This window comes from Ammospiza caudacuta, chromosome Z (genome assembly GCF_027887145.1).
Source record: "Ammospiza caudacuta isolate bAmmCau1 chromosome Z, bAmmCau1.pri, whole genome shotgun sequence".
NCBI classification, from domain to species: Eukaryota; Metazoa; Chordata; class Aves; order Passeriformes; family Passerellidae; genus Ammospiza; species Ammospiza caudacuta.
Window position 1 is genome coordinate 25,609,131 of NC_080632.1, and position 22,787 is coordinate 25,631,917.

At 40.7% G+C, this 22,787-nt stretch overlaps 1 protein-coding gene across 2 annotated transcripts in view; it reads left to right on the forward strand.

The window, feature by feature from the left end:
- The first annotated feature begins 249 nt into the window (after positions 1 to 249).
- The window catches only part of CHSY3 (chondroitin sulfate synthase 3), a 140,248-nt gene continuing 117,710 nt past the window's right edge, over positions 250 to 22,787 (forward strand). Inside the window, exons 1-3 of one of the 2 annotated variants that reach the window (XM_058824133.1) lie at positions 250 to 471; positions 658 to 964; positions 2,580 to 2,863. In XM_058824133.1, the coding sequence (XP_058680116.1) occupies positions 250 to 471; positions 658 to 964; positions 2,580 to 2,863 (813 nt within the window). Of the gene's footprint in view, positions 965 to 2,579; positions 2,864 to 22,787 lie in introns of both variants that reach the window. The other variant, XM_058824132.1, reaches the window with a different exon arrangement.

Below are 22,787 nucleotides of genomic sequence, written 5' to 3' on the forward strand. Positions count from 1 at the left end.
AGGGGCAGGGAGGGACCAGCCGCGGCGGGGACAAGGTGCCAGCGGAGCGGAGGCGCCGCCGCTCTTGCTCCGCCGCCCTGCCGCCCGCAGAAGTTTGACTCGGGAGCAGCGCAGCCGCCCGAGGCCGCCGCGGCGGGGCAGGGACCCGCGGCGGGAGACGCCGCGCTTGAGGCCGCCGCGGGACCGGGGTCGCCTCCAGCGGGACGCCGGCGGCGGTAGCGCTGCTCCGGGAGCCGCCCCTCCCGCGACATGGCAGCGCGATCCCGGAGACCCTGGCTGAGCGTGGTGCTGGGGCTGGTGCTGGGTTTCACCGCCGCCTCCTGGCTCATCGCCCCTAGAGTGGCCGAGCTCAGCGAGAAGAAGCGGCGCGGCGCCAGCCTCTGCTCCTACTACGGCCGCGCGGCGGGGCCGGGGGCGGCCCGGGGCGCGGCGGCGGCGGGCGGGCAGCAGGCGCCGCCGGGGGCAGCGGCGGTCCTGGGCGGCACGAGTTTCAGGAGCAGCCCCTGGGAGCTGCCGCCGGCGGCGGCGGAGGGCACAGTCTCCAGCCCCGCTGCCGGCGGGGAAGGGGAGCCGGAGGAGGAGGACGAAGGCGGCGAGAAGCGGAGCGGCCGGCCTGGCGGCAGCCACAACGGGAGCGGGGACTGGGGGGGCGCCCAGGGGTGCACCAAGCCCCGCAACTTTCTCTACGTGGGGGTGATGACGGCCCAGAAGTACCTGGACAGTCGGGCGGTGGCGGCGCAGCGGACGTGGGCGCCCTCGGTGCCGGGCCGCGTGGAGTTCTTCTCCAGCCAGGGCTCCGCCGCGCCCCCCGGGATGCCCCCGCTGCCTGTCGTTGCCCTGCCGGGAGTGGACGACTCTTACCCGCCTCAAAAGAAGTCCTTCATGATGATCAAGTACATGCACGACCACTACCTGGACAAGTACGAGTGGTTCATGCGGGCGGACGACGACGTCTACATAAAAGGTGACCGGGGCACATCCCGCCGGCGGGAGGCAGGGAGGAAGGGGAGCGGTGTCTGGGAGCCCGTCGGAGTCCCCCCGTGGGTCGGTTCCCGCCTGGGGCGGGGAGAGCATGGGGCGCCTCGACCTGCCGCCGCCCCGCCGGCGTTTGCTTCCAGCCCCAGTGTGCGGGGTACGGGGAGCCGCCCCATCCCCGAGGGAGCCCCGGCGTGCCCGGCCCGGGCCGTCTCTGCGGAGGCCGCGACTCACTGGAGAGCCAGAACTGCGGGTTGGACCGCGCGGGGCTCGGTGAGCGGTCCTTTGCATGGGTGTGTGGTCCCGGTTGTGCCGTCCCCTCCCTCGCTTCCGTGGCGATCCTGCGGACGAGCCTCCGCTGTGGTCCGGCGGAGAGGGTACCGTCTGACCGGGCGCGGCGGGCTGCGGGCACTGCAGGACTCGCCACCCGACCGCGGCGTGTCTGGAGGTCGCGCCGCGCCCCGGCCCCCCGGTGGAGTCGGTGCAGGACTCGTGGGGAGCGCTGCTGTCGCCGGTGCCAGCTCCCCGCCTGCCTCGACCCCGGGCTGGGCGAGCGCCGTCGCCGCGGGCTCCCGGTGAAGCTGCTGTTCCGTGCAGAGAGCGGCTCCGGGAAGCACCAGCCCTGCTCCCGTGCGAGTTTCACAGCAACGTTAGGACGTGATGTTCTGCAGCCTTCTTCCTTTTGGTCTGCGCTTGAGGCTAGCATTGTTTCTGCCGTGTCCCGCGCTTACGAAAGGGAAGCTGAAGTTGAAAGCATAAGCCCAGGTTGTGAGATTGGTTGCTTACACTGTTGTAAGTTCATTGGTGGTGGCTGTACCCATCCCTGTTTGTCACTTAATTTTTGAATCGTTTAATAGGCTTCCTGCTCATCAGCTGTCATTCACCTGTCAAATATTTGCAGACTTACACATGTGTATATGTATATACATTCAGTTGCAGGCTAAAGTTGTGTTTTCTTTGAGCTCATTTCGATGGAGTACTGAACCTGTGTTTAACTGATTACATGGTACCAAATTAAATCAATCCAGAAACTTTTAATTTCAAATAAATATTAAAATTTCCTAAAATAACTAACTAAGTGATGATAAATATTGTAGTACTGGAACTATTTGAAACTAACAAGAGTTTTATTTTCTTTTCAAGAATTAGTCTGTAATCAAACCTGATTTTCCTAGTTAATTTAGATTGGCTCTGGTATTTTCTAAAATTAATGTAATAAATCTTACCTGGTATTTCCCATCACCTCCCTTTCCTTCCCAGCCTGGAACTATAGTGTCCAAATTGTCCAACTTTAGGGACTTCTATACTAGCAAACGCTTTCCATCAGTATTGTTTGAACAGAACAAGTTCATAGTCAAAAATTAAGTTCTGGCCATATTCCAGCTTGTGGCTGGAAGGAAAATGTCATTGTAATGTTAATTTAAAAAAAACTGTTAACTTGTTCAAGGATGTTTTTTCTGTGAGGTCTGGGATATTGCTTTGGAAGTCCTTTCCTCTGACTCGGGTACCTGTTACATTTTTTATAAAACTTTGAAGTACAGGAAAAGAGATGGCTGGCAGAGTAGTCAGACAAATAACAGTAAATCTTGTCTTTTTTTTTTCAGGTGAAAAATTGGAGGAATTTCTTCGCTCACTGAACAGCAGTAAACCTCTCTATTTGGGGCAGACTGGTCTGGGTAATATTGAAGAACTCGGAAAACTCGGGCTGGAGCCTGGAGAAAATTTCTGCATGGGAGGGCCAGGAATGATCTTCAGCCGGGAAGTTCTCCGGAGGATGGTGCCACATATAGGTGAATGCCTTCGAGAAATGTACACCACTCATGAGGATGTGGAAGTGGGCAGGTGTGTCCGGAGGTTTGGAGGAACTCAGTGCGTTTGGTCCTATGAGGTAAGTGACAGTATAAATTAGCAGTGTGCTGTTTGTTTACAGAGTTTTTCATCTTGCAAGGTAAGTAGCTGTATCTGCAAACTCTTTCCACCATAATTATCTTCCAGTGCTTGCATCAGGATGTGAACTAGAGACTGTAAGGAAAAAAGAGAGGAAAACATTCACAGCATATTGCTGTAATCATATTTATTTCTACTTGTGTCCTACAGTTTTCATTGGTGACAATTTACTGCAGCCATGTTGTAAGCGTTGCTATGCTGTAAGTTGCTAGAGCATTACCTAGAGGGTTTCGAAACAATCCTTGACAGGAAGCTGTTGCATTTGGTATACATACTGTTCATGACAGATTGTTTTAAGCAGATCTTTTCAAGTTTAGGTAAGCATGAAGCATATCTGTTTGCTCTGCATCTCAGTCTCTTAAAGTACATTGTAGCATTTGAAGAATGGTCTGTATTTTCTTAATTACCCAGATGTATCTTACTCAAGTTTGTTATTTACAAAAGGAGAAATAGGTGTTGTTTGGCTGGGTTTGTCTTTTTTTTTTGTACTTTTATTTGCAAGGCTATCTTCATAGATAAAAATAGGCTGAGCATACAACTACAAGAAAGGGTAAAGGGTGAAACCTAATATGATAAATATTATTTCACTTATTTTGACCAGTTATTTAATATTAATATGTGCTTGCTCTTGTGGCACCCCCTCCATTAATCAGGAAAAATCCATTTAAATGGGCCACAGAAAGAGGCTATGTGATATTTAGTGTCAAAAAGTCAGAAAAAAAAATTTTGTGTAGCAGCGTTTTTCTGAATGGCCCAGGAAAAGGTGACCATTTATAAATGTTTTTGGTAGGTTTCAGTGTATGTAAACAGATGAACAAAAGAAAATGCGGCATGCTTGGTACTAATTAGGTAGAAATCTTAGAGGGGCAAATCTACTTTAGAATAGAAAGATGCTTTTCGAGCCTACTTCATTATGTGTTGTAAATGCTACTGTGAAATAATATACCTGTGACTCTGGCAGAGAAGAGAAGGCATTTATGATGTTGATGGAAATCCATGTAGAACTATATAGGACTGGTGGTTCCTGATCCGACATCCAAATTGCGTGGTACATCTTCAGCCTACTCGTACACTCTGATGCGTTTGGGCTGTGTCTGTACAAAGCTATTTTCCAGCCGTTATGGGCATGTGATGCTTGCTGATCTGTATCAGGTGGCAGCATTAAGATTCTGCCTTGACAGTTGTATCATGGAAGGGGTTTTGGTTTTGTTTTTATGGCTTGACTTGGGGAGAAATCTGTGGAAGAAAACTGATAATATTGTCACCATGGTTATAATGTATTTTGATGTTGAATGTCAGGAAGTGTTGGCTCCAAGCACTGATCTTTCTGGGGATGGAACAAAATAATACAGTTTTGGAGACTGGTTTATATGGCTGCCCAGAAGCTCAGTTTTTCATGGTAGGATTGAGACCTGAAAAAAAACTTTTTGAAAAAAACTCATGCTTGTATGAGATCTGGAATAGTGACACCAGTCTTGGTTGTCAATTGCTCTTGAAGGACCTAGGTCTATGTAATAGAGAATAAAAGAAAAAATGTGTTGGGCATTGCCATAGTCCCCACTACTTTCTGACCAGTATTTCTGGCTGATTCTGAAGAATCTTTGTTGCCAGTGCAGAAGCTGCTTGAGAAAATGCATATGATTAAGACAAAGCTGCTTAGGATGTTATCCCAGCATTAAACCTATTTAGATGGGAAGGAGTGAAATGAGATGTCTGGAAAGAGAAGCTGCATTTGTGCTTTGGCATAGTTGGTGCTGTACAACAGTATGATACTCCACCCGAGCAGATCTGTGTGTTGCAGATTGCTAGATTATTTGGTGAAAAGAGTAATATTTTTCCCTGGGGCACTGAAACAGTTTCTGTGTGCTTTTTCATTCCTGTGTTAGATCAGAAACACTCTCAATGTGCTAGAAGGGGAATATTCCTTCAGATACATGTGCACAAAATCTAAGATTGGGATCAGGACTTCCTGTATAGCCAGTTGCACTTTTGTCCTCTTGTTCTATGTAAGTAATAAACTGAGTCCTGTTGAGCTGCAAGATTATTATGAACTTAGTTGATTTTAGTAAGATAAATAATTTGTATTTTGTATGTATTTGTGAAGATTAGTGTAAGCTGGAAACAGTTACATTAAAATTCATGGGAGCTTTTTAACTCCGGAAGAGTTGAATCACTGTTGCCTCTAGATTTTTTCTAGATTTCTTTTATAAGAACTGGATTGGAAAGTCAAAGAGTTGCTGAGAAAACCTGAAATGCTTGATCTTTTCTGTGTGGCTTAGCTGGTGTAGTTGACTAGCTGCCTGTCAGAGTTTGTTCTGCTGCTACTTAGGGCTAGCCAGAAGCATGTGGTAGCTTATATGCATAATAAGCTTGCTGACAAGAAGAGGGTAACAACTTTGTTTTTGGTTTTTATTTTGGTGGTTTTTTAAATTTTGGGTTTTTTTAATTTTACTTTTTGTTGCAAGAATGAATAAGATAAGAAGATATTTGTGGTCCTGCAGTGAGCCATTCTTATGTTTTCAGCTTTCTAGAGTTAAATTCTAGTTCTGCCAGATTTGAAGCCAGGTCTAAAGACTGGGACTCCCACGTACCAAGTGACTCACAACTGAGGCGATGAGCCTCTCTCTGTGTCTGCTGATGGGGCTCCTGCACTCCAAATAAAGAATTAGTCATTAGGTTGCTGAGAGAGGGAATCTAATGACAGTGTTTTTAGGGTCCTTGTGAAAAATGGAGGACAGAAGGAGGAGGACACTCGAGTTAGTGTCTGGTTTTTGTTGCTGTCCTGTTCTGCTGGACTTGGGCAGCCCTGTGGTGGGCTGGAACAGGGGAGAGTCCACTTTGCTGAGCATGAGCATCAGGAGAAAAAGAGGTGGTCCTAGACAGGAATAAAGGACTAGCAAAGTGTTGAACTGCTATCTTGACCGCAGCTTAGATTCAAATTGTCCGAAAGCAACAGCTGAACTGTAGCCTAAATCTAGTCCATTTCCTTGCTTCATGAGAAGGTATCTGCTAGAAGTGTATTTTGGATGGATCATTGTCTTTCTACAGAAGATCCACTCTTGTTCTGGTATATTTTTTCAATTATGTTTTAATTTACCCTTAGTTTTGATGATGCTGTAATGATTGAGGTACAATAAACCTGACAAATTTGTCCAAAGTATCTCTGTAAAACAAAGTCTGTTCATTTTTGTAAGGTCATAGCATCTTCTGCTTTCCCAAATCAGGCCTTTTGATTTGTTTTCAGAATCTATATTTCAAGCTATCATTCACTTCCACTAATTTTGAAGCTTTCAAATGTTTTTATTTTAAAGGAATGAAGAAATTAGCTTGATTTTAGTGAGTCATATGTTTTCGATTATTTTAAAACAAAAATATAGCTAAAAAGCTAAGATGCTGTGTACTTCCTTGTTTTGGGATTTGAGTATAGAGGACGATTTGAAATAAAGGCTGAATTGCTTTATCTCTCTTCCCTTCCCCCTTGCTTCCCCCCCCCACACCACACCCCCACCCCCCGCCTTTAAAAAATATATTTTGGGTTTCAGAAGACCATTTTATAATTTATAACCTGAGATTTGAACAGATCAAATAGTGTAGTTCCATAAAATGACTAAAAAAAATGCTGTGTATGAAACAAGTGGCTATAACAATTGAAGAAGACTTTGTCAGGGTGTAAATACTGTTAGACAATGTGTTTTTTTAGAAAATAAAAGTTGTCAAATGCGACATAAAAATTGTCTAAAGACAATTCATTGATGTATTTGTAACATATATTCAAATGCTTGCAAATATTTTCTTTTTGTAGCCTTTTCTCCCTTTCTATGGATGAAAATGATGCAGTATCTTAAGGTAGAAGAGACTCATAAGGATTATCTTTATGTTCACTTTAGAGTTAAAAACTACATTCCTCCAAAGCATCCCATACAGTAGCGTTCCTTTGGTATTGTGTAGGTTGATGTTGAAAGAAAATATGGTACTTAGTACATACAAGTAGTCCACATAAATGATATATCTGTTTTTCCTTTTTTCTCCTTTGTTTCCAAAGTTCAAGGACGGCCATAGAATACAGTCTCATTACTGCAACATTCTTTTACTAAAAAGCTCTCAATTATCCTATTTGTTGTTGATTCCCAGTAGTTACAGTAAATATTGCAGTAAATGTCATGGGAAAATGCCTCTTTGGATCAAGCTGTGCACTCAGAAACTTTTCCTTTACAGTGCATTGGTATATTGACTGTCTGGTGGTACTAGAACTTTGTAAACCAGTTTATGTCTCTTCTTCTAAAAATACTTTATATTTTCTGTTTTAGTCTAAGACTTCCTTCCTGTTGTATTTTAATCTGTCATTTGAGGCTTTATCTCTCTCTTTGGTGAAGATCTGTACTAAGCTTTGAGTTCAACACTGCACCAAACAGAAGCATTAGAGGCATGGGTGCCTTTGATGGTAGGATGGTGTTTTGCTCATGTTAGGTACTGAAATGATCAGTCTTGAAGCAGCTATGCTCCACCCCCAGTTAAGTTGTTGAATTCAGACAGTGACATGAGGTAGTTACATAATTGCAGCCAATACTTTAAGAAAACATCAGTGATCCTAGGATAAAAATGCGTAGAAGAGTGGACGCCTGCAGTAGGGGTCTCTAAGTGTGTATGAAGAGAAATCAGATGATCCCAGAGGCCTTAGAACTTCTTGCATAAATGGACATTTTCTGATAGAGGATTGCTTGTGTGCTGCCTTAACTCTTTGCTACCAACATCTACCTGATTGGTGATGTTAACTGAACATATCAAATTTCTTTACTTTATGTGATTCTCACCCATTTAGAAAAATCATAATATTGTAGTATAGTGTTTCTGTGTGCCCATGCTACAAATAATTGTAAATCCTTAAATGCATATCCTGTTGCTTTAGCCATGGTGCCAAGTTGGGTCGTTACTCTTGCCCTGTGTGCCTCTGCCTGGTCCTCACTTCAGCTGCCAGCCCTGACTGTGCTGTGCAGATTTCCTGCTTTTTTTTTTTTTCCTATGGCTTTCTACATAACCTCCTGTCATTCATTTGCTCTTTTATGTGGGGAATTTGGGAGGGCCTGAGGGCCCTGCCTCTCTTGTCTTCATATATCCTGGGGATTCCTTGTCTTCTAAGCTCTTCTTGATCCTGTCATCATCAGCTTGGCTGGGAAGTTGAGGAAAGTCGTGGTGAGAAAGCAGAGTCACTCCTGATACTTGCATGTTTCTGAGTCATAGGTGTTTCTTCATGTGGCTCAGCACAACAGCAAGAGCTGGAGATACCTTTTCTGGTATCCTTGTTGTGATGGATAGCATTCCCATAGCTACCATGTAATGTGCAGAAGAACACACAAACCTATGGCTGTGGTCCACTGTATGAGGGCATCTGATACATGGAGCCAAGTTAGGAGGGCCATTTCTCACCTGGTTGAGTGCTAAGGTCTCTTACATTCCTGTCTTGTTTTCAGGTTTACTGTCCTGTGTTTTCTGCCCTGCCCCAAGGGGAAATATTACTTGTGCCATTTTGGAGTTTTACAGCTGTGTAATTGTGACTTGGTGCTGAGTTACCAAGTTGCTTATTTTCTGGGGCATATTTTCATGTCCCTGGTATGAAAAATGCATGGCTACACCTTCCTTCCAATGTATTTTTATCTAACAGCAGCCCTTTGTTTAGAGGACTGAATGGCTAGCTAACCGTTTTTGAGTCAGTTGCAAATGTTTGAATATTCTTAAAGCAAGTATTTAAAAACTTTTCCTCTAATAGTAAGTTCTTGTTTGACTTACTAAAGGATCCCACAGACAAGAAGAAAAAAAGTTCCTAAACTATTAGAAATGTGTATTTAGTTCTGCATATGGGTATCCTGACCCATGTCTCAGTGTCTCTGAATGTTTAAAGCTGACCATGTTGGATTTTTTTCCCTCAAGTTTGCTTTAATTTTGTTGGAAGTATTTTCTCAAGACGTTTGTGATATTGTATATATGTAGGTGGTACTTCCACAGATTTCTACTGCAGAAGTCTAGGTGTTCAAGTGTTTAAAAGAGTGTTTGTCATGAGCTGATGCAATCGTGGCACAACTGTTGTAGACATATCTCATTTAAACTCATCAGATCATCAGTCTTTACAGTGCTCTGTTATTGTACAAAGAATAAGCTTGATTTTTAGAATGAGAATAACAGATGAATAAATGCATTAGTGCCAACTTTAAGTGAATTTATGAAGCAAAGCAAGATGAAACACTTATGTTTACTTTTATTTTCTGAGAGCTTTCTACTTTATCTTAAAATCAAGTAAACCTAATCACACAGGAAGCATTTGTTTCTATAGATATTTCCAGAATTACCTATGCTTTCAAAGTTTTTCTGACAAGTTCTAAAATAACTGTATTTTACATGTACAGATCTGATTGTGGTAATGGGTCATGCTTTGGCTAATAGTTTTGTTAAACTGTCCTATAGCCTTTCTGAAGATTAATGTTAGTTGAAATGGAATAGTAGAGGGTTACTGAAAGTGTGTTTAGTTTTCTCAGAGACAGACAGTCCACAAGTTGTTTCCTCCTGCTCCCTCCTGACCCCCAGTGTAGATGGGTTTTGTTACTTGTTCTGGACTATTCTTTGTGTCTCTTCTGAACCCAACTCAGAAAAATCTCACAGAGATAACTTTCCTGACTTTGACTTTCCAGCTTCACATCTTTTGAGATCAAAAGACATATTTCTACTTAAATAGAAAATGCTCACAAAAGAGAGAGGCTGGAAGTTGTAAACTGAGGGAGTTACAAAAATTATTTGAAATAAAAACTTATAAAATGTACTCTTGAAATCTAGTGGAATACTACAGTAGGATATGTCTTTTTTTTTAGAAGAATAAGCTTCCTAGCTACTCTTCCAGTTTGTATTTTTCTTGGGAGTTTTTTTCAGGTAGACAACTAGGCATAAAATGTAGCTGGACCATTTGAAGTCTTTTTGCTTTATTTTATGCTTCTCATTACGAAAGCGCTTGCCAGCTCTTTTCAGTTCTTATGTGAGAAGGCATATATTAACTCATCATCAGCATATGCTGCTGTACCATATTCTCTGCAATATGTTTTTATTTAGTTACTTCATTGCATGGAATGACACAAAGTACTTGAAGTACCTCTTGTATTAAAATTGTACCAAGAATTGCCAGCTTTGAGGAGTTTATTCCATCAGACCAGTGCTGGGTACTGATTTAAGCTCAAGATGAGTGCCAGGTTGGTCACTTTTTAGTATATATTTGGAGCTGGGGAGCAAATAAATGTGTAGTTCCACCCTTGCTGCAATATTTTTAGCTTCTGGGTATTACTCTAAGCAAAGATTTTTGGCATGCCTGTAAGAAATCTTTTAAAGCACTCATATACTTTCGAAAATAAAGAACATCTTGAACTAGAGGTATAATTTTAGGAAATTCTGGAGGAGGACTAGCAGCCTGGTAGCTGATACAGGCTTCTTGGATGCTGTTTTATGTATGATTTAGTCTTAAAATGAACCTAGGAAAGGAGTTAGCTTTTTTTTTTAAATGTAGTGGTGTTGAGTTACATTTTCATTATCTTTTATGAAGTACTCTTGAGATATACCTTCAACACATTGTTGAAGTTTTACCTTTAGTAAGATGAACATTTAAAAATATTTTAAATGAGGCTTAAAATAAGTCTTCTGTAGTATGTTGGTTTAACCATGCAGTTGAATACTGAAAGCTGAAACCTGAAGTTCTGACTGGACAGGTTGTCTGTTTGGTTTTAATTTTTGGTTTGTGCTATTTTATTTAGAAACTTGAAGCTGTTCATTTTAATAATTTTAAAATAGGATGGTAGGCTTCTTGTTTGGTTGGTTTGGGGTTTTTCTTGTGTGTATGTGCTTGTTACTTTGAAGGCCTTTATGCTTTCAGGAGTGCTTTCAAGTGCACTGCCTTGCTTTTAAACACTTGAGTTCCTAAACTGTTTCGCTTTTGGGTTTTTTTTTATTCTTTAATTATTAGTATTTTTTACAAACATTTCAGGGACAAGTGAACACCTGAAGGACAAAAAAATCTGATCACCAGGGACACTGCTTCTTTTGTCTCTGCATTTGCTGTTATAAGAGAGGTGCTTGTTCATGGGGTCCTTTCTGAGTGCAGCATCTGTGAATGAGCTCCTCATGATGTACAAACAAATGCATTGAAGGAATGCAGCATTTCTTTAGCAGTATATGTGGCTGCAAGGCAGTGGAAATATATGTGGGCTTTGCTGCTACATGAGGCGTACACTGTAACTCTGCACGCACAGAAATGTGCATGTGTACGTATGCATGTTTAAAGCTTGTGCCTAGGTGATAACCAAGCTTCTGAGAGCACCAAAGTCCTTGGGAGAATAAGCTGTGCTTCCAAGTAGTTACTGCAGGCTCTCTACTGTAAAGCTAAAGAATTTAGCTTTCAGTTTGTTTTAAATTTATCTTTCTGGTTAGATCAGTGTCCTTCTGTTCTGTATATATTTGCCTTCAATTTAATATAGCTTTTTTCAGCCTTCCTTGAAAGCTTTTTCTTTACTGCTGCAGACTGTAGTACACCTATTATTACAATGACTTTTCATCATGAAAAGGCCCATCTTATGGACCAGCTCTTATCCTACCAGAATTGCACAAGTTCCTATTGTTGATCATGACAAAACACAATGACTTTTTATGCCATTTTTATCAGTTTAGAGAAAAATTTTCCAAAGTGCAGTTGAGTTCTAGAAGTCAGGGAATTTAGCTACAAAAAATATAGGTGATGACTAAGCTTTTAGGCAAGTGCCTAACTCATCAAATGAAACAGTTTTGTTATGTGCTTTTGATATATTTGTTGTTTTTAAATAATAATATGTTGGGTATGAATCTGGCCTGCAAGGTGATGGAATTAAAGCAGAGGCTAGTATTCTGCATCCTTTTCTTCTGTGCTATATTTCTGTGATTTATGTTTTCTTCATTTGATAGGGGGAAAAACTGCACCTAACTGAGCATAGTTGACTACCATAGAAAATATGGTCAAACAGTACGAAATAAATTTTAAAAATATAGTATTGAAGGGTCTAATAGGGACGTGTAAATGTATATGCATTTCTTTTGTGGGATTTAATACTTGAGGCTTGCTTAGAATTATGGAGTGTGTCTGTTACATCCTTGCAAAAAATGATTGTTGTTTTTACTTTCAAGAAAGAATTCTGTACCAAACCTATGCACTGGGCATTGCTCCATCCTTGCCATAGGAAGCTGGTGCTCATGTTCCCTCTTCCAAATCTTTTACCCTTAGTTTTTAGTCTATTAATAAAGTCCAAGAATACAAACACCTTTCTGTTCTTAAATTCCTAGCCGTGCTGTGGTGCTGACATATATGCTTGAAGGTGGCAACTCTATCACAGGAATGAGATATAAAAGATACACAGTCTTTGGGGGGCAGAGAGCCTTGAGTGAGCTAAGATTCTTTTTGCAGTATGATTAACAACTTGCCTAACTCATGGCTGGAAAAATGTTTTGAACAGCAGTGGCTTTATTACTTTAGTTGTACTTCTCCTAGAAAAACTGACTACTCATGTCTTGGATGGGTGGACTGCTTAATGGGTAAAACACTGGATGGCTGGGCCCAGACCATTGTGGTGAATGGAGGTAAATCCATTTGGTGGCTGCTAGCTCTGCTTGCCTGGGCCTGATTTTGATGCCAGTCCTATTTAACATCTTTATTGATGGTCTGGACATGGGGATTGAGGGCACCCTCAGTAAAGTTGTAGACAGTGCATTTCCTAGGTGAGAGTGTTGATCCTTTCGTGGGTAGGAAGGCTCTACAGAGACCTGGGCAGACTCAGTCAGTGGGTCAAGGACCACTCCCCGAGGCTCAGTAAGGCAAAGTGCTGCCCTTTAGTGTCAGCAAACCCCTGCTGCGCTGCAGGCTGGGGGAAAATTGGCTTAGGAGCTGCTGGGCAGACCTGGGGGTGCTTGTTGAGAGTCAGCTCAGTGTGAGCCACCGTGTGCCCAGGTGGCCAAGAAGGCAGTGGCATCTTGGCCTGAACCAGAGCAGTGTGGCCAGCAGGACAATGGACATGATCATCCTCCCGGACTTGTTGTGGCTGAGGCTGCACCTCGAGTCCAGTTTGGGCCCCTCTGACTCCTCCAAGACATTGAGGTGCTGGAGCTTGTCCAGTTAAAGTCAACAAGGCTCATGGAGGGGCTATCAAACGTGTCTTATGAGGAATGGCTGAGGTAGGTGGGTTTGTTTAGTCATGAGAAGAGCAGGTTCGGGGAGGACTGTGTCATTCTCTGCAACTCCCTGAAAGGAGGCTGTGGTGAGGTGGGAGTTGGTCACTTGTACTGTCCCTGCAGTGATAGGACCAGAGGAAATGGCCTTCAGCTGAGACAGGAGAACCAGATTAGGTATTAGAAAAAAGTTATCACTCCTAGGGTATTCAGGCATTGAAACAGATTGTCCTGGGAAGTGGTGCATGTGCTGTCCCTGGAGGTGTTTAAGAGGCATCTGGATCTGATGCTGAGTGCTGTGGTTTATGGGTACAGTGGTAGTGCTGGATGGATGGTTGGACTTGATCTTGAAGATCTCCTCCAACCTCGAAAATTCTATGATTGTGTGAATGCTTGAAGCAGGAGAGGGAAATACTGGAAGAAGGTAAGTTAGAGTAATAGACTGACTTGCCTTTGAGTTTGGCAAGTTAGAAAACAGCTATTACGAATCAGCTGCTTGTGACTGGGTTTCATCCACACAAGTAGGACTTCTTTCATGAGTTTTTGCCTCATGAAATAGGCAAATAGGACGTGGTGTTGAAGTTCTCTCTGTGTCTGTAGATGTGTGTATATACATATGTGTGTGTAGAAGTATTTAATTATATTTTTAAGTATAACACAGCTAAGGTAAGTTGCAGTTAAGTTGGCATTTGCCTTTTTACTCCACTTTGAGAAGCGAATAACGATTCAAAGACCATTAAATACTTGTCAATTTGTTACTTTTTCCGGAGACTGTTTGTTACTATAACAATTGTGGCACCTAGAACTGGCTGATAATGTAGGCCCCTCGTCCCCATGTCAGAATCCAGCATTAAAATGTTGTTTTGTTCCTGTTAAATATGCCAGTGATTTTCTATAGTATTCACTATAGTATTCACTCACTGTCTGTGTATTCCTAGTGTACTGAGGAATAATACACTGTCTGTGTATTATTCCTACTTAATCATCCACCTTGATCACAATGGGATTTCCATTAGCTATGTATAGTGTTGATAAAATGCTGATAAAATTTCCTGAGTTCAGAAGGCAAAAATCTAACTGAGGACCTCAGAACAATCAGGTCAAAATATGTTCCTGAGTGTAGGAACAGTCAAATTTTTCGTATTTCTCAATGCTGTGGTACCTTCTTTTTTACACAAAAATATGCTTCAGAAGTAGCATTCTTGCAGGGTAAGTCCAGAACTGGAGGAACTTCCTGCTCATGTCAATTTAAAAGAACTTTGCTGTTGCTTATTGGAATGTTTAGTTTAGTACTAAACTCATAACTTCAGTCAAAAACTTCGTTGTTAATTTTTCATTGCTAAACATCGTTTGGGGACATAATGCTTTCCTTGGAAATGGCCTCCTAAAAGATTTTTTTGAGGGTACTATCATAAATCCGCGATGTGGCCAAAAAAAACCAAATGAGCTGATGTTTTTACTAGTTTTAATAGCCATGTTACCTTCAGTGTAGGTACACTCTGTATTCTTTCTAACTTGAAATAAAGAAAAAAAATGATGCCCTGAGTTGGGGGGAGGAAGGGATTTGTTCTTTCCTTGTCAAGTTTTATTTAGTTATTTCTGTTTGACTTTAATTATATTATTCCTTTTGATCTAACCTTCTGTGTAGAGTAGACACTAGCCTATACAAATGAAGTAACTTTTTGCCCTTCTCATATCCATAATGACCATGTAGATAGGTAACAAAAATAGTTGCTGGGTTAAGTATTTCAGTTATATGGGAAAATAAGCTGTAGTGAGCAGTATAAAATGGAATTGTAAAGAGTTACTCTGTTTTTATAAACAGTTCAAAGAATTTTTTCATGTTTTTTGGTATAATTATTACTTTTTGTGCACTGGGGAAAAATACATAATAATGAGAGATGTTAAACAGAGTTTTTGGCATCTGTTAATCAATACAGAAAATAAACCGGCAATGCTTTTGTATTTAACAAATTGAAATTTCCATTCATTCACAGACTCTGAGGAAGTATACCTTCCACACATCCCACCCATTAATTTATTATAAACACATTGGGCTCTGTCTAAAATAATAGGATTTTCCATTTTATTTGTCCTGTTCCACTAGAATATTTTTGTATAAATGCAGTTTCCTCAATAAGTAGCACTTTAAACTTATTTGAGGCAAATATGCAGCCTTTTTTCTTCGGTGAGCTGTTATTACTTTAGAAAGCTCCTGTTCTTTCCCCTTGTATCTATATTGATAAGGTACTATTGGGCTTTTATTTGGTGAGGTATAAGGATTCATGATCCTCTTGTTCCCTTAATCAACTCTCATTTAATTTGCCTCAGTCCCTCTTTTTATTTATTTATTTCTTAAATGTATGATCAGGATTGTGTATGTGTGGGAACTTGTGTGTAACTTCTACTGTGGTGCTCAATGTTCAGCCTTGCTACTGTGGCTCTGGATTCTGTTTATCATTTTTAAGGCTTTGTCACTCTGTAAATTCATCACCACTTTTCAGTTGGTAACTACTGCCAGGTCAGTGTCATCTTTGGCTGTTTTCACCTACTGAACTTCTGACTGGCAGAACATCCTAGTTGTGCTAAAATTTGCTAGTATAGTAGTTGCATTGTTTAATCCTGTTGCTATTGGAAAACTGTGCCATCCTAAACATTATGTTGCAATATCAGCCAAAAAATGGCCTTTTCTTGTGTGAAGGGAATGTTCCTGGCTCCCACTGCAGCCTTCACAGCAAAGGCAGATCCTATGATAGGACGAGAGGAAATGTATATTATTGTGTGTGCATTTTCCACATGTCCCATGTGGAAAATGCAGCCGTTGTGTCCAGTAGGCTTGTACCCTCCTGGCAAGCAAATGGTTAGTGAATAAGAAGGGTTTCATTTCACAAAGACCTAAGTCACTTTATAGTACTTATTGAGGGCTTTGATTCCAACTAAAGGGGGCAATTCAGTGCATCTTAAAAGGAAGTTTGGTTTTTCAACCTTATGCTCTATCATTTGCCATTTTCTGTTCTGCTGTTCATGTTAGTTAAATGACTCCAAATAAACATGGAGATGATCAGAAACCCCCAAAGGTATATCTTTGAACACTAGAATTGTTTTTCAAATCTGTTATGTGAATCTAAAGCTGAACATCTATGGAAGACAAATATAAGTGGTTTCCCATTTTGCTCTGCACCCTTCATAGCAAGGACAAATAATAAACAAATACTGGAGTCTGCTGGCAGAGCTGATGTTTCTGGTTAAAGCATATTGACTGTGTAATACAGGTCCTTTTGTGCTACGAATTCATACCCAATTTAGAAAAAAAAATCTGCTGTGTACTGTTCCTCAATGTTTTAATTCATGAAGAATTGAAGTGGAAGATTCCAATTAATTGTTTTAAGGAAATAAAGGTTGAAGAAGTGTGTATGTATACGTGTGCACACACAAGTGTGTGTGTATGTAGATATGTATATATATATATATGACAAACACTAGAAGAGTATGCCATTACTTTTCAATGTGACAGCTTGAGGAAATTTCCTTGAAATATCTAAAATAATATACAAGATTTTAAAAGAGGTTTTTGGCTAGGTTGGCACTCATGTTCTTGTGAAAACAAGACTTGCATAAATGCGTGGATTTTTTCCAGTCCTGATGCTTCTTCAGAGCTTTTAAACCTCAGTAATAAGTAGTAAATATATGTGTGTTAAATCTTATGTGTGCCTATATTCCTTAGGCAGTTTAGTTCATGTCTGTGTGTTCAGGTTGGCACCAGTCCTGCAACTGATACCAAACAAATGGCTCAGTCATTGCAGTTTAGAAGCAGTCTGCTCCTGCCAGCTCTGGCAGCTTTCTTGGAAGAGAGATGTCAACTTGTGCCGAACTTAGCTTTTGCTAAGTGAATAAATTAATGCAAGTTTTAGACCTAAAACTGCCTTTGGAGTCTGCTTGCAGTGATCTTTTTTACATGCTGATATATCCTTTAGTATGAAAAGATATGTTGTGTGCCTTTATGGCATTTAAAGAAAGACAAGAGTCATAAAAATCTTGAGGAAGCTCTAGGGCCCTTAGTATGTGCAGATGTTAAAGCTACTGCCCGTGGAGGGGTTCTGAGCTGAGATGAAATGAGTCCACCTTCTCTCTTTGCTCTGATAAAAATCACTGTCTTTTTATGTCCTTCACTTACAGCTGTAGCAGGGAACCTGTGGCTTGCAGGAGAGATGCAGCTCTTGGATTTGTCATAGTCTGCAGCAGCTTTTTGGTGTTCTGCTTTTGGGTGACACAAAACCATATGGGAGCAGGAAACTCACCAAAGTGTTTGGTTTAAGAGGAGTAATTTCTCCCCTAAGGAAAGTTTGTCTCCTTTCCTACCTTGCTGCACTTGCTCTTTGTATACATCTCTTTGGCCTACTTTGTGGGAAGTCTCTTCAATTTAAAGTTCAATTAAATGTATGTCGCATACTGAATATAGTGACTTATTTTCTGCCATAAAATTGCCTTCTTGCTCAGAGCTTACATTCCCTTCATCCTCTGTCTCTTTCTGCAGCTTTGCCCTTTGTATTCTGTTGTATTCTGTTGCCACTTGTTCTCATTTGCAATAAAATTTTTGCTCCAACTATTGCCTCTGCTTTTGAAGTGATGTGAAAGCCTATAAAACCATACAAAATTGCTCCATGTTACTGTGGAAATGAAACTGTTTCAATAAAAGCTGTGATCTGTCTATGAAAAGAAAAAAAATCTTGCTAATGAAATAGATGTGCAAGGCAAACGTATTAAATGAATGATGTGTGCTGTTAATGTTTCCTTCAGTGGTTTGAACACACATAGAAAGGAGAGATGTCATTTTCAGTGCATGAAACATTAATCACTTTCAAAGGTTATTAAGGAAGAAGCATTTTTTTTTTCTGTAGTTTTTGAGCTTTTTTCCCCCCACCAAGGTCCCAAAAAAGTAGCTTTTAAGTAAGTTGCTTGCTTCAATCAAGAAATATGTCCACAGACATATTTCTCAGGTATATTATCTTCCTCAGATCTTCAGATTTTTTAATTAATACATGTATTTTCTTGAGACTACTGCCTCTTCTTCATAGTCTTATGTTTCCAGAGAAAGTGTTACAATATTTAAAAGGTTTTTTAGCTTTGTAGGGAGACAACAACTGGAAGGTAATTCTCTGAGGTTGGATGGAGTATAAGTTACTGCTGTGTCAACTTGTAGTGCACTCTATCCTGAAATGAAAGGATGTGAGACACCAGGTTGTTTTTCCTCATAGTGATGATGGCATTGAAGATGGTGCTCTACCTTCTTCCTTCTGTGTTACCCCATAGTGCTGAGCAGCTGAATGCTGTTGCCTGAAGTGTTGCTTTGACACCAGACAGATTTTAAGATAAATTCAGTTTTCTTGGGTCTTCCTGTACACCTCCGTGTCTTGAGTATTTTTTATTGTTTTTATTATTATTTATCTTCAGTATCTTTTTCAGTAGCTAAAGGTCATATAAACTTCTGTGGAATTAATAAGACAACATTTTTTATATATACCCTCTTTGTTCACTCATAAACCGTAGTTCTTCAGCTCTTAAATATTAATGACATGTAGTATTCTTTGTTACAAATTTTCAAAACCTGAACAATGTAATTTTCATGGGACACATCTTCAAGGTTTTCCATAATAAAAGGGCAGTAATAGCTTTTAGAAAGCATTTTTAATGTTTAATAATTTCATACACGTTAATACCATAATGTTCTCCAGATGGTGAAATCACAAAGCAATAAAAATGCTTTCACCCTGGTAATGTGTGTGTCTCCCTGAATGCCTGCAGCCATGTTCTCTGTTCTAAATCTTTCAGATGCAATCAGTTAAATGTGGTTAGTTCTCAAAATCAGTTAGTTGGATGGGAGACTTATGGAAGACATTAGGTAATTGAAAGAAATTATCTTGGCAGTACCTGGTGCATTTCCCTCTTTCCTTAATTCACACTTGGGGAATGCCTGCAGACCAGAGTGAAGAATGGAGCTATTGGGGTATGCTTGCTGAAATACTTCCTCTAGAAGAGATACCAATAGTGGTTCTGGCAACTAGTGACCCAAAGAAATCCCATATTAATCTGCTTGACAATCTTCATCTAACTTTTTTTGTTTTATGGTCTGCTTACATAAATCTCTTTGAAAATCATTACAGTATTGCCACACATTATTAACCAGCTCAACAATGTTGATTCATTTAGCTGGACGAATTCTTGCCCTGTTTGAGAGCTGAAATGTTTGGACTTCTGCACAAGTGATTAGAAAATATTCCAGTGTTCAAATGGTTTATAATCTTCATCAAGGTGACTTTTTTACAATGTGTGTGCATCGTAAGTAATTGGCAGTATGCAAAGTCAAATTGGTTGTTTGGATTGTGAACTGCCAGTGCATACTGTTGGCTTGGCTGCAGAGTTTCTGTAACAGGACTGTGAAGTGTTTCTGAAATGTAGGTACTGAAAAAAATACGTTCTTTAAGAGGGTATATGCTCTCAAGGCCAGGTGCTAGCAAAGCCCTGCAGTGCTGAAGAGTTGGAGGGGCTGGGAGCATCACATGCACGTCTTGGACATCTGCACAATCATCACTGAATATGGAAGGCAAGATTGAGAGATGTTTTTATTGGGCAAAATGAGGATACCTGAACAGATCCTCAGCTGAAAAGTTTTCTATGAGTTTTGAAGAGAGAAAAAAGAGAACAACGTGCAACAGTCTCACCATTGTGCCCTGTGTAAGGGGGGATGGATGTGAAAAATGAGAGAGTGAAAGACGAAAATGGAGAGAAAGGAAAAAATATGCTCATCTAGGAAGGGATAGAACCAAGTATCTCCATTCTGGGGTAACATGTATAGCCTTGTGATAGGGCCTTGAAGTTGAGGACTTTGAACCAAGTGCTGTTAGAGCTGAGAACAGAGGGAGGTTTTCTGAGGTCATGAATTATTTGTTTCCACTAAGGAGATATGTTTGGGGCTCTTGTAGGTGAATGAAGAAAGGATAAACTGGAAGAACTACTAAATGCTAATAATATCAAAATATAGTGGTAGTGATGATGTGATGTTCCCAGCAAAATTAAAATTGCACTAATTAAGACATGATATATATTTGATGGAGAAGCCAATGTGCTGTCACTCCTTAAAAGACCCAATTAATTAAGGGTTCACACTTAACGTAAAAGACGTTTGAATCAACTGCAATTTTAATAACAAAAAATCCTCTTCTTGAGCAGTCTTAGAAAACTAGATTTTTTTTTAATGGCTCTCCTGGTTTAGTTTTCTTTATTAATTTTATAATTAATTTTAATTTTTATAACTTATGTCATAGGCATCCAAACAGCACAAAATTAATAAAAATTTACAAAAAAGCAATAATTCATACATGCAAGAGTGAGAGTAAGTTTAAGTGTATGAAGCTGTATTTTATAGCAATTTGGTACTATTGCAGTTTTGGTTTTTGTTGTTGGTTTTGCTGGGGCTTTTTTTTGTTTGTTTGGTTTTTTTTGTTTCCTTCTATTGGAGTTTTTTTGTGTTGCTTTCTCCCTCCCCAGTTTAATGGTTTAGTGCTGGCGCTCAGACATCCTTGCTCTCTTCCAATTTCTTGGAACAATAAATCTGCAGCCTTTCACTGTTATCTACACTACCAACAAGTCACACCAGAGTCTGTGCAGTAGGCTGATGATGTTGTTCATCACCTTCACTTTCACAATGTGCTCATGTATCTTTCTTTCTAGTTGAATGCTGGACTGAAACACCCAATTTTAACACCTGGTTACCTCACGATCTAAGTCAGACAACTAGGTCTAGGTCTGCTAGGTCTACACCTGGTTAGGTTAATTTTCTGTAAAAGTTTTGGTATGGGTCCAGTCTAAGTGGGCAGCAGGGGAGGAAAACCATATAAAGTTGCAGCTTTTGTGACTCCTTATCAGCTTACAGTGATAATTTATAAGTGGAAGTTAGCCCATGTTAAATACGTGTTAGACTCATGTTTTCCTTCAGGTGCTGCATTTCAGGCACTGGATAAAACCGGAAGTCTTCTTCTAAAGTCCAAATGCATAGTCCAAGTCAGGAGCACCTCTCTGCAGAGGCTCTGGTACCTACCATTTGAAACAGGCCTTCCAGGTCATGGGGAGCAATGTTGTGTTTGAGGGCAGGATTTTCAAATTCATGGCATTTTTTTCCTCTCTATTTATTGAATGCTTCCCATCTTGCATGAAATATTTTTTGGTTTTGGTCAGTCTATTCTCTTCCTATGAAGAATGTCAATAAAAAAAGAAATAAAAGGACTGGAAAACATGTTCCTGTTTATTTTGTAGATTTACTGTTTTGTCCCCTTGGCAGTCTCACATCAAATTTCAGTCACCTTTTGATTCTACTTGGTGATTTTTTTTGACAGATCTCATTTTTAAACCAGTGTGTATGTTGTGCTGCATACTGTTGTTTCCTACAGACTTTCAGCTGAAAACTGTACTTCATTTCTATCAACAGTTATCTTCAGTAAACTTACTGGAAAGCAGCTCAGTTCTTAATATGATACATTCTAGAAGAAGTTCTGCAAGCGTGAGCTAAAGGTAAAATTCACATCTGGTGCTTGGCAGATGTGGTTTTTGCCGACTGTTGTGTCTGAACAAAACAAAGGAAAAGCAAACCTGTTGCGGTGCACATTTGGCCGCCAGTGATCTCTCTGACCCACTAGCAGCAGAGGGGCTGGAGGTGGGCTGGCAGCAACACCCCGAGGGATCTGCAGAGATCATGGGGAAGCCTCTGGTCCCGGGAGCTTGAGGATGCTGTGGTCACATGGCACAGCAACAAGGAAACAACGGGTGCAGCTGAAGTGCCAAAACTGTAGATATTTATTAAATAAATAAAAGGGCACAAACAAGGCTGCAAAACAAAACACAAAGAGGCTGCTTCAGAAGACTCCAAAGTGGGGTTGACACACATATATATAGTCTCTCATAGAATGTTCTAGAAGCCTCTGGCTGATCACAGGCTGTTGATCTGCATGGCTGTTCCCAGTTAGTCCCAGATTCCTTTCCGAGTCCCTTGCTCCTCACCATAAGCTTCTTGGATGTCATTAGTTGTAGCTTTTTATTTCTTTAGGCATGATGTTGGTTGTCTGTGGTGTGGCTGTGTGCCCAGTCTTCGGCCTGTCCTCTCCAGGACAAGATCCCACACAAAGTGACTTCCGAGCATCTGTTGCTTAGAAACTGTGTAGTTTACACAGTTACAGGGTTCTTTGTAGTTCACCTAAAGATGGTAGCTTTAAATGATATGGCAATTGTGTGGTGATTTATCATAATCAATGTTAGTAATTCTTCTTTGCTTACAGTTAATAAAATGTAATTTCTTTTAAATGTTTGCTAGACAGATGATATTCGTCTGTTTTACATCCCAAAATTTCAAGAGCATTATAATGGAGATAGCAATCCAACATGAAAGCAAATGATTGTCTCATTTAAAAAAAAAGCCTATAAAGCCAAGTGGAGGCATATGAGTTGTGAATGTTCTGATTTTTCCTTACTGTCATAGTCCACAACTCTTCAATTATGCCTGTCATCTATCATGAAAAGCTCTTTGGGAGGAAGCACTGTGAGGAAACTCTCCATCAGCACATGTGTTAGTTTTAGGAAGTGTTAGGATGCATCATCAG